General features: G+C 41.1%; 1 protein-coding gene across 1 annotated transcript; it reads left to right on the top strand.

Moving 5' to 3' along the window:
• Positions 1–1668: 1668 nt before the first annotated feature.
• On the top strand, positions 1669–5809 carry LOC307257086 (D(1)-like dopamine receptor; the record flags this gene model as incomplete). The annotated part of the gene is made up of 3 exons (XM_080036215.1): positions 1669–2019; positions 3609–4147; positions 5164–5809. 3 exons carry the CDS (start codon positions 1669–1671, stop codon positions 5807–5809), a joined length of 1536 nt encoding a protein of 511 aa, XP_079892341.1.
• Positions 5810–12668: the final 6859 nt, after the last annotated feature.

Here is a 12668-nt window from a genome sequence, read left to right on the forward strand (position 1 = left end):
AAAAAAGAACATTAGTTCGTTCTGATGGACACAGTGTGGCCAGCTGTTCCATTCTGTGCTTCTGTAGAGCTGATGACATTCCAACTATGACGCTTCTAAAATGGCGGCGCCCATGCCCTGGTCCATGGTATGGAGAAATACGGAGATATAAGAGACCCTTTCAAAGGGGAACAAAAAAAAGAAAAAAAAAATCAGCTATTATGCACTAAATTAAACATACTTATGGATATTATAGTTATTTTCTACGAAGTCTGCTATGAAAAAAATCCCAAAATGCTACACACTGTAGGTTTAATGAGTAGTGTTGATATGTATTTCTAATTGTTTAATTCCTCCTAGTAACGATGCCAGTTAGAATTAGCCTTTTTTGGTCATTTTTCTTTTTTGTTTTATTTCTGTTCTGTTCTGTTCTAGGTTCTGTTTTTTTTGTATGTTGTGATGGTGCAGGTGTTTGTGTGTGTATGTGTGTGTGTGTGTGTGTGTGTGTGTGTGTGCGTGTGTGTGTGTGCGTGCAGGTGTTTGTTTGTTTGTGTGTTGTGAAAAAAATTAATAAAAAATGAAATGTATGTGTGAGAGAGAGAGAGAGAGAGTGTTTGTGTGTGTGTGTGTGAGAGAGAGAGTGTGTGTGTGAGAGAGTGTGTGTGTGTGAGAGAGAGAGAGAAAGAGTGTTTGTGTTTGTGTGTGTGTGAGAGAGTGTGTGTGTGTGTGTCCGTGTGTGTGCATGCATGCTTGCGTGTGTGTGTGTGAGAGAGAGTGTGTGTGTGTGTGTGTGTGTGTGAAAGAGACAGAGGGAGAGAGAGTGTGTGTGTATGTGTGTGTGTGCGAGTGAGCGTGCGTCTCATTCAGAGCGCTCGAGGAGCCCATTGACACACACACACACACACACACGCACACACATATCGACAAATCACCGGCACAGAGACGGCTCAGGATGTATGGTCAAGGCTACGTTTCCATCTCTATATTCATTCTCATTTCTAAGGATTAATACACACTGACAGCATCTCTTTTACACATCGACATATCCAGGATCTTACTGCAAATGTGGATCGAAAAGGATCTATTTTAAATTAAGGACACATACATTTTATTGGTAATTTTTTTTATTATTCAGAGACCAGGATTTCATGTACAGAACAAGAAATCCTTCTATTGGACAATTTATTTCTTCTTAAATTGGTCATTTAGACATGAAAGGATGGAAGATCTTACTGCAAAATGTCGACTTTTTTTTAAAAATTAAGGACAAATACATATTTTCTTCTTCATAAGGAGATCTGGATTTATACTAAGGACACAAAAAACCTTTTATTTGACTATTTTTTCAGCTGAAATTCTTCATTGGGAGATGAAATAGGATGGATTGTGTATCAGGAAAGACGGTGACACGGACATACTCTTTTTCTCGTGGATACTAATTACCTGTTGGCACTTTTAAAATAGCCAATTCTGTGTCGATACCGAGAAAAAAAAGGGAAAACTATAATAGCCTAGAATCGCACTCAAGTAAAAGTGTTATATTAAAGCTATATTGCGTAACTTTTGTCATGTATATTAATATCAGGGAACACGACATTGACACACTCTTTTTCATTTGTGGATACTAACTACCTGTTGGCAATATAAAATCGCCAATATCTGTGTCGACTGAAAAAAATAAATAAAAAAATGGAAAATTTCACGATATGGAGGAATTTCACCCAGGTTCTTTCGGATTTGGATGGTACAATGGACACTGAGGAAGAGGATGAATTTGATGAAGATACAGTAACTGGAAGGAGGAGTAGTGGCGTGCGTGTGCTTGTAGGGTGCGTCCTATTCCTTCTCATAGTCTCCACGCTGCTCGGTAACACTCTGGTGTGTTGGGCGGTCGTGCGTTTCAGACACCTGCGATCCAAAGTCACAAACTTCTTTGTGATTTCTCTGGCCGTGTCCGATCTGTTCGTGGCCGTGCTGGTGATGCCCTGGGAGGCTGTTACCCAGGTTACCGGCACCTGGCTGTTCGGGAGGTTTTGTGAGGTGAGATCAAGTTGATTAGTAAAAGGAATACTTCACCCATACGGAACCGGCGTTCTATCATCATAAAATTGCTATTATAATATAATGAATGAGGTTATTAATCCCTCAGTCTTCCCTCAGTCTTCCCTTGGCCCAGCTGTCCTGTTTATCCTAACCATACATTTTACCATGTGTGATGTCACGCATGGGAAAATGTAGGGTTAGACAGTGAGACCATAAAACACTCTTTCTGCCTTTTCTCAGGCTAGGATGAACCGATTTCTAAAATGTTTGCACATTTATACTACATAGAATCTCAGAGTTCAATACACCTTCATATTCCCACCGGTGAAGTAGGTCTTTAACTGGTTAATTGTATTTCATTTGATATAGACATCTACACTTAAACTGGACGAACCAGATGCATTGTTTAAAGGTGGAGTCAGTGAGAAGCGTTAGAGAACGCTTGTTGTCAAAATCACTTTTTCAAAATCAGTAAATATCTCCTCATGATCCACTGCATGTTGTCCACAGGGCCTTAATTATCCAATGTTAATACACAGCCTAGGCTCTGTAAACGGGCATGTTGTGGATCGCTTTGTTTAGATAGCCTACCCCTGGTTTTACGTACCAGTTCGGGTAGTTAATTGATCGATTGGATTTTATTTGACATGGATATCACACTTACATTGAAGCCCCTGGAACTGTTAACCCAAATCCACAAAATCTTTCTTACCATTCAGTTGGGGGTGGGGGGAAATGCGTTGTATCTAAGCTCTGTAAACTAGCATGTGTAGTTGCGTGGGCCCCTTTGTTTACATACCTGTTTACAGAGCCTTGGCTGTTTATTAACACTGGATTTCAAGTAGGACCCAGATGTAGTGATGTTAGGTCCGACACGAAAGCCCCGAAGCCTGTGTCGCGCAAAGGGGGCGTGTCCAGATGAAGCCTGTCTCGAGGCCTGTATCGTTTGTCACAGTACCACGTGACTAAAGACAAACGAAGCCCTGTTTTCTGAAATCATGCGACTGCCTCACTTTATATACTGTCTATGCTCGCTACGTGAAATAAGAGAGCCACTACCGTAACATACCAGCAGATGTCAGTATTCCTAAATGAGCTGTTAAATGGGGCTTTGTTGATCAGGCTTTTTGGTGAAGCATTTGGCCAGAAAGATTCGACACATTCACGGGGCTTCATCTCACCATCACTACCCAGATGCAGACAGTAAAACTAGAAGACTATTTATTTGCTCCACAAAAACACAAAAACTCCAGACATGCAAAAAAGGCAAGGCACAGGGAACACAGGAACATACAGGGACAGACTCACCAACAGGTACAATACTCGGACAGGGAACAAAGAAACAAAAGGGAGTTATATACACACAAGACAGGGCAGACAACGAGGGACAGGTGAAACACATTAGGGGAGGGAACAGCAATCAAACAGGAGGGAAACTTGACAGGACATGGGGAGGAACAAGACAGACATACCAAAATAAAACAGGAAACACGGGGAACCACCAAAACAAGACAAGACAAAGACAGAACATGACATGTGCTATAGAAATAAATTTGACTTTTGACTTTTTTTCTGTCCCTGTCTAGGTTTGGATCGCATTCGACATCATGTGTTCGACGGCGTCCATTTTGAATCTGTGTATCATCAGCGTGGATCGCTACTGGGCCATCGCCAGTCCCTTCAAATACGAACGCAAGATGACACATCGCGTGGCCTTCATCATGATCGGCGTGGCCTGGACCCTCTCCATCTTAATCTCATTCATTCCCGTCCAACTCAACTGGCATCAGGTCGCCGAGCAACAACAACAACAACAACAACAACAAGATTTGATGATGTCAGAGATGATGTCGTTAGGAAATTCGAGTTCTAGTAGCGTTCTGAGTAGCGGCTACCTCAATGCTAGCACGGTTGGAGCCAAAAGCTGTGTGGCCAATTTGAACAAAACCTACGCAATATCGTCTTCGCTCATCAGCTTCTACATACCGGTGGTGATCATGATAGCGACTTATACGAGGATATATCGGATCGCTCAGACACAGATACGTCGGATAACATCTTTGGAAAGGGCCGCGGAGCAAGCGCACAACCAAGGCTGTCAACATGCCGTCAACAGGAACCAGAGGTGGGTAGAAAAAAGGAACTTATTTTTTAAAAGCTATAGTGCGTAACTTTTTTCATAGGAATTCATGTTGGTTATGTTTAAGCTATCAGCAAGTTAGTTGACACAAAGTTTGATTAAGCATATCAGATCCACAAAACTCTCTCTGTATTTCTCAGTATGGCAGCAGCATTTACAAACTGGTGTCGCCCCCCTGACACTGGTGCAGGAGCTCAGAAAAATCCCAAGAAGAGCCCAAGAAATGTTTCAGTTGTTGATTCTTCTGCTAACAAAAAACCTGGACGTACAGCTGAAGGTATAAAATCCATGTGCCATCACTGAAGGCTTTACCTCATGTAGATGCATGATTCTTAGTAGTAAAATCAACAACTGAAACATTTCTTCTGATTTGTCTGAGCTCCTGAACCAGTGTCGGGGGGAGACACCAGTTTGTAAACGCTGCCATACTGAGAAATACAGATTTGTGGAGCTGATAGGCTTGATCAACTTTGTTTTTTTTGTATAATTCTTTTTATTTTGCTTTTTTTTTTGTAACAATAATCAAACAAACAAACAAACAACACCAGACAATACATACAAACTAAGACATAAAAACTCTTAGTTTGTATGTATTGTCAGGCTTGATCAACTTTGTGTCAACTCGTTTGGCGACGGCTTGAATATAAGCAATAATCATTCATATGAAAAAAGTTACGCAGTATAGCTTAAAGTACAGAAAATGCACTTTGTTGCATTATTAGTCTACCAAAAAAATGACTAAATTATTTCTAACATAGTGAATCTAATGCGTTCTCAACCCTTCTATTACTGGAACCAACTAAAAGTTACGCACTACAGCTTTAAGTACAGAAATTGAGACAATATACTCTGTAGTAAAAATTAAAATGAGTAAAAATGGTTAAAATAATAATAGTTAAAGTTAAATTAAATCTAAGTATAAATGTAATCTATAGTAAAAAAGTTACAAAATTATTTCTAACATAGTGAATCTAATGCGTTCTCAAACCCTTCTTTCACAGGAATCAACATCAACACCGACCCAACGACGAAGCCTCGCTGAAATCCTCGTTCAAGAAGGAAACCAAAGTGCTGAAGACTCTCTCCATCATCATGGGCGTGTTTGTCTTCTGCTGGCTTCCCTTCTTCGTCTTAAACTGCACCGTGCCTTTCTGTGACCCGCCGTGCGTCAGCGACACAACCTTCGCCGTTTTCGTCTGGTTCGGCTGGGCTAACTCATCCTTAAACCCTGTTATTTACGCTTTCAACGCCGATTTTCGACGCGCTTTCGCCACCATTCTCGGCTGCAACCAAATCTGTTCCAATAATGCGGTGGAGGCCGTTAATTTCAGCGAGGAATTGGTTTCGTACCACCACGATACGACGCTACATAAGGAATTGCTAGTCCCGTGCACGCAAATGACACAACACAATGCACAATCAAGGTCGGAGAATTTGGATGATGATGATGTGAGCGCATGTCAGTTTGACGCGGAATCGATAATTTCGAATTGTTCCCGTAGCAACAATAGAATGCTGCTACTTCCTGCAACGGTCAGAGTGGAGGAGGAGCCAGAGATCTCCTTGGAAACGATCACGCCGTTTACGTCGGCGGCCGCGCTCGAGAGGGAAGCGCTAATACCGGGACAAGTACACCAGGATGGATAAGGGACAAGGAACTACTTTGAGAATTTTTTTTAACCTTTATTTATACAGGTTAAATCCCATTGAGACCGGAGACTCTTTATCAAGGGAGACCTGTTCCCATTCACACGTTACCATTCATACACCAATAGCAGGTTGACTATCGGGAGCAATTTGTGGGTTCAGTGTCTCTTTGCACAGGGACGCTTTGACATGTGGCGGGGAGACGGGGGATCGAACCACCGACCCTGCAGTTGAGGGTTGACCACCCTACACACTTCACCACAGCTGCCCAAATATTAAACAGGAATTAAGGCTGTGTTGCCTTCAAAAAACACATACATTTCAATTTAGCTGTAAAGAAACTGGTGCTCAGGTGTATTCTGAAAAAAATCTGGCGTTAATACACAGCCTAGGCTCTGTAAAATGGGCATGTGCTAGCCACGGTATAGGCCCCTCACCAGTTTACAGAGCCTAGGTTGTGTATTAACGTCAGCTATTTTTTGCAGTGCACAAACAGGTAGGAATTTAGCTGTATTAAAACTTTTGCTCCACACCTGAGCCTAAGCCAGGTGTGGACTGAACACTGGGAGCACTGGGACTTCCTACGGTGACCCTATTTGGACAATCAAACAGACAGTTGATTTTTGCTGTTTTCACATATTCAAATAGAAGCAGATCTGTTAAAGGTGCTCCGAGGAACTTTCAGTTTTTGTTAATTCTAGCACCTCCTTTGGACAAAAGCGGTAGTGTTTTTGCTACGCCAGCTGTTGTTCCTGGGTGAGCGTATACCCCATGACAAAGGCATTAAGAAAAACTATATACAAATAGAATTATTTGCACTGATAGTCTCGTTTGTTGTTACATGTAATTTATGATCATCAGAGGAAACATTTGACTGTTTCAGAAATATTTAAATGTTCCTCGTAGCACCTTTAAGTTATTTAACTTATTTTATACAGAAAGGCTGGAGATAGAAAACGAACAGTAAATCTTATGTATTACTATGAAATGAACCTGGAGTCTTTCAATTATTCAGATTCTGGACTATGTGTGAATGTAAAATCTGCCTTTTCATTAAAAATGTTCTGAAGCCGTAAAATCAATCTTTGAAATGAGAAGTTGAGATGCGAGAGACGTGCGTTGCTTCGGGCTGAGCTTGGTCTCTATCTATCTATCTATCTATCTATCTATCTATCTATCTATCTATCTATCTATCTATCTATCTATCTATCTATCTATCTATCTATCTATCTATCTATCTATCTATCTATCTATCTATCTATCCATCTATCTATCTATCTATCTATCTAGCTATCTATTTTGAAAGAACAGACCCCGCAAGACTTTAATTTGAATTTTTTATTTTTTAAGATTATCTTTTGGCCATTTTTCATTTTTTATTAGACATATTTGGAGAGACAGAGTTGAAATGGGGCAGAGAGGGGAATGACATGCAGTGCAACGGGGGCGCAAGAATGAACACAAACTGAAAGTTCCTTGTAGCACCTTTAACGTGCAAACCATGTGACTTTCAGCAAAGGTACTGTATGGCACCATTGAAATAGAGCCACACATCTCCTCCTCTTAACACAAAAATACAAATACAGGCCTGGAAAAAACTGAGAGACCAGTGTGGATTTTTCTTAAATCTTCATCTCTACATTACTTAATGGAAATGCTCTAAATGACAAAATTTCTATTGTGAATTTGGTAGAAATGTTGTCAGAAGTTTATATTATAAAACCAAAATGTTCATTCTACTCAAACATATGTCTATAAATAGTCAAACGATAGACCCCGAACATTTGGAGTGGTCTCTTTATTTTTTCCAGAGCTGTATATCTCTTTCGCAATCATAATGTCGACTACAGAGAACACTGACAATGCCTTTCATTCTATCTATTTTGGAAAGCATTTCATCACCATGGACAGAAAGCAGTGGTATGCACACACACACGCACACACACACACACACACACACACACACACACACACACACACACACACACACACACACACACACACACACACACACACACACACACACACACACACACACACACACACACACACACACACACACACACACAGGTTGAAGGAGCAAAACGCCCACAGAGAGAAAGAGACATTGTAAGAGCCTGTGATTAGTCTGTCTCTCTGATTGCACTTTTACTAACATTCATTTTATATAACAGACAGATCATCTGTCTGTCTGTCTGTCTGTCCGTCCGTCCGTCCATCCATCTATATCCATCCATCCATCTATATCCATCCATCCATCCATCCATCTATCTATCCATGACGATGAAATAAAGAAAAAATTAAACGAGGAAAAAAGCTGTAGTGGTATCCTTTGTTGTCGTGTTACTGTTTTTGTATTTTTTCGACTGGGTTTTTTAGGCTATTTGTTTTTTAACCTTTTCAGTATGTCTGTGTGTGTGTGTGTGTGTGTGTGTGTGTGTGTGTGTGTGTGTGTGTGTGTGTGTGTGTGTGTGTGTGTGTGTGTGTGTCTGTGTGTGTGTGTGTTTTTGCTCCTTTCATCTTACATCAGTAGTGCAGTTGAAACAGACTGAGGGCACCCAGGGGTCACACACACACACACACACACACACACACACACACACACACACACACACACACACACACACACACACACAGGTGTTTTCTACAGCTGTCGATCATAACTGTATTTATTTATCAGTGTATGTGACGGAGAAACATTTACAACAGAAAAATATAGAGACATATTCATTCATTTGATGAATCAATTATAGATACACCCACCCACACACACACACACACACACACACACACACACACACACACACACACACACACACACACACACACACACACACACACACACACACACACACACACAAACACAAACGCAATTCTAGAAACATGAAGAGTGTTGGAGGTCAGATATCCGTCACAGACACACAGCATGTCCCTCCCCCAGACTAAACCAAACGTTGGTTCCATGTTCAGATGTAGAATGAACCACCTCTAAATTACCTCTCACCATTGTATGGCACGAAGATGAGGCAAAGAATGAAATAAATGCACTATTACAAGTAGATCATGTCTTTTTTTAAATATAGACAGTATATCCTGGCTTACTAATGCATGGATATAGTTAGACTTGTTATGATATTAAAGGATTTGTCTTGTATTGCTTTTAAATTTCTGCTCACACCTCGTTGGATAAATGACTTTCTCTACCTAATACATGTATATCTGGGGAGATAAAAACAATGTGTGGCCTTGACATACATCAGACTAAACCCAGTCTAGCATTTTTTAAATGTATTTATTTTATTTTTATATATACAATAGGAGCTGCAGCCCAAAGTCAACCAAAGACATATTCAGTATCCAATCCCTCAAATACATGTCCTCACTTATAAACTCCCCCTTTAAAAACTGGGGAAAAGAAATCTTATCGTGCAAAAGTATCAAGATAGATGTAAACTCTATGTAGTTGGTCATGGGTACGCTCAGCCAGGAACAACAGCTGGTGTAATAAAAACACTACCGCTTTTGTCCAAAGGGGGAGCAAGAGTGACAACAAACAAAGTTCCTCAGAGCACCTTGAACTGTGTGGAAGGTGTGGCATATGAAAATGCTGATTAAAGGGTGGTACCTTTGGCTGGTACAACATTTTAATGTAAGCATTGTGTGTGTGTGTGTGTGTGCAAATGCTCTTACTTTCACTATTAAAGCTGGGGTATATGATTTGGGGAGAAAATAGCAGTTGGGATAGAGATTTGAATCCAAATACCTCAACCGCTCCACTTGTTCTCTTTGGTCCCTCCCCTATGGTCCCTCCCTGACACGCTCTACACCAACAACGTCGGTGCCAAAGTGAATGGACAGTCCCAACAGCCAATAAGAACAGAGAATCATATTTATTTTTAATTTTTAAAACATTTTAGAATCGGAGCCTCGCTCTGATTGGTCAAAGTGTACCACTCGTGTTCACTTTGACCAATCAGAAATCATATACCCCAGTTTTAAACATAGCCGGGAGTTCTATTGTTGATATTTTAAATTTTGATTCCACCAAATTATTTTATTTTATTATGATTTCCCATCATGATCATTAAAGATGTTTTTCCTACCAAATTTCTTCCTCAAAGATGACGGTTCACCACTATCTCTCCAGGTTTCAATAATGCGTTGGACAGTTCTTGACATGATTTTAGTATTTTCATTCTTTCCCCTGAGTTTAGTATTCTTTGCAGGCCAATAATTTCACCCTTCTGAAACAGAGTTGCATCTTTTCCAAAACCACAGCATATGTCTTCTGACATGGTTGTTTTAAGAAGTAAGAAGCTATTCATTGCATCAGTTAGGCTTTAATAACTTGTTGCCAACTGAAACATATTACAGTATTGACTGCAGTTTTTTTTTTTTTTTTAAAGATATTTTTTGGGCATTTTTGCTTTATTGGACAGATTTTGTAGAGACATAGGTGAGGTGGGGCAGAGAGGGCGGGCGGGATTCGAACCCGGGTCTGCTGAGGGGCTTGGGGCCATGGGGGGGACGCCCTTACCCACTGCGCCACAGGCGCCCCAATGACTATAGTTTTTGACTGATGAAAAGCGCTTGCCTATTTGCCTAGTAAAATCCAGGTGGTGACATTTTTCACTTCCTTAAAATAAGCAAATATATATTCCTAGGAATCTATTTTTCAGGTGCAGTCTGACGTGTCCATGGCACAGCGGCCACAGTGGCAGCTCAGAGCCGTTATCATGTTCATCAGAACTGAAACCAAAACATTGACAGCAGCAAAATGAACTCAGAAGTTTATACAGACATTTTGTCTGCCAATGTAAAGAAATATGCAACCAAACTGATTGGAAGATCCTCCATCATGCAGCAAGATAATGACCCAAAACACACTGCAAAAACAACAAAGGAGTTAATCAGCGGCAAGAAGTGGAAGGTTTTAGACAATCTCCAGACTTAAACCCTTTAGAGCATGCATTTCACCTGCTAAGAGGAGACTAAAGGGAGTAACCCCCCAAAACAAACAGCAACTGAAAGAGGCTGCGGTGAAAGCCTGGAAAAGCATCACAAAAGAAGAATGCAAAAGTGTGGTGATGTCAATGGTTCACAGGCTTGATGTGGTTATTGCAAGCGAAGGATTTGCGACAAAATATTAAGTCTTATTCACTTTAATTAGGGCCCGAGCACCGAATACGGTGCGAAGCCCTATTGAAGCCGCCAGAATTTTTCTTCTTCTTCTTTTCATTATTATTCTTAGTGGTTTTTGGCACTTTTCACCTCCTTCCCATCATGCATAAGTTGAAAATATTTTGCGTACCCATCAGACCTGCAAAAAATTGCAACTTATCGTTGGTTTCGAGACCAGTTTTTCAGGAAATGCATGATAAAAAATTGGGCTAGAAGCCTGAAATTTTAGGACAACATGTATTGGCCCGAGGCGCACCTAAATGCAATTTTATATCCTGGGCCAAACTCAACAGGAAGTCGGCCATTTTGGATTTAGTGCCTAAAATTGCCATATTACAGCATTTCACATATCGACGAACTCGTCTTAGAGTTTTTACGCCAGGGATGTCGAATCACCTCTCAAATACTCAAAACGCTTGCCCGATGTTAAATCGCGAAAATATTTCAAAATTAGCATTGTACCAGGGAGCTATTGGGGGTCAAAGTTAACGTAAACATCATAAAAAACGAACCTCATGAAACTGTGTTATACCTAGCTGCACCTCTTGAAGCCCTGCCCCAAACTCAACAGGAAGTCTTTTAATTTGAAATATGTGAATTTCTGACCCGAAAATCATCAAAATGTTCAAAAATTCATAACTCCTAGTAGGAACATATTTTGCAAAACAAAAATGATGGGGACACTCATAAGACATGGTATTTATACCAACAAATGTTTTGTTGGATTCCGAATAACTATGACGAAATAATGGCCAATATTCACCAAAATTGACTCAAAAGTCATAACTCCACATTACTCTGCAGGATTGCAGAGTAAAGTGGACTCATAACAACTTTTTGTGCAAAAAAACCCGAAAGCTTGTTTTATACGGAACTACCGTCTTGCAGCACCGGAGTGTCATTCGCCAAAACACATCAAAAATGGACGTCATGAAGCCTTCTATTGATGATAACTCAGGCTGTGTTATACTTAGAACAACACAATTTCATACAGCATTGTACAATCCTAGTAAAAACAAAAAAGCCTCTGGACGCCCCGCCCCGAAATCAACAGGAAGTTTTTTATTTTGAAGTATTTGCCAAAAAACAGGAAGTTGGCCTAACTCCACCATACTCTGTCTCATCTTCTCCAAATGTTTTATGGTTAATGAGACCCAAGGCCTGAGGAAGCCCCCACACTAATATTCATATAAAGTGGGAGCGCCACCTGCTGGGCAAAGTAAATATTGCATGTTGGTTATTTACCTCCAAGTCCTACACACTTGATCAAATCAACCTCAAAGCAGCTCAGGGAGGTCCAAAGACAATGATAACACGGGAAGCTGGTTCTATCGGCTCCGTGGCCTTCGTAGTTTCTCGGCGTCATTGCCACGAAACAGGAAGTCGCTGTAATTTCGCTCTGCACTGTCCCACGCGCTCCAAACTTCACCCGCCTGGTAAGAGCCCAGGCCCGAGGACGTCCTCGCGTCCGTGTCAAGCGCATCACGGTTACTTCCGCGCTTCCGGTGACAGGTATTGCTGTGCCGCGCGCTCCGAAGAGGAGAAGACCGCGGCGCATTCTCTCACGCGGTTACCCGGAGCACCGAGGCCGGCCGGCCGGGACGGCGTCCAGCACGGGAGTGCGAGGGCCCGGTCATCACTGCTCGCAGTTTTAATTTATTTTAAGTCTATCTGTTCA

This window comes from Ammodytes marinus, assembly GCF_949987685.1.
Source record: "Ammodytes marinus genome assembly, chromosome: 11".
Classification (NCBI taxonomy): Eukaryota; Metazoa; Chordata; class Actinopteri; order Uranoscopiformes; family Ammodytidae; genus Ammodytes; species Ammodytes marinus.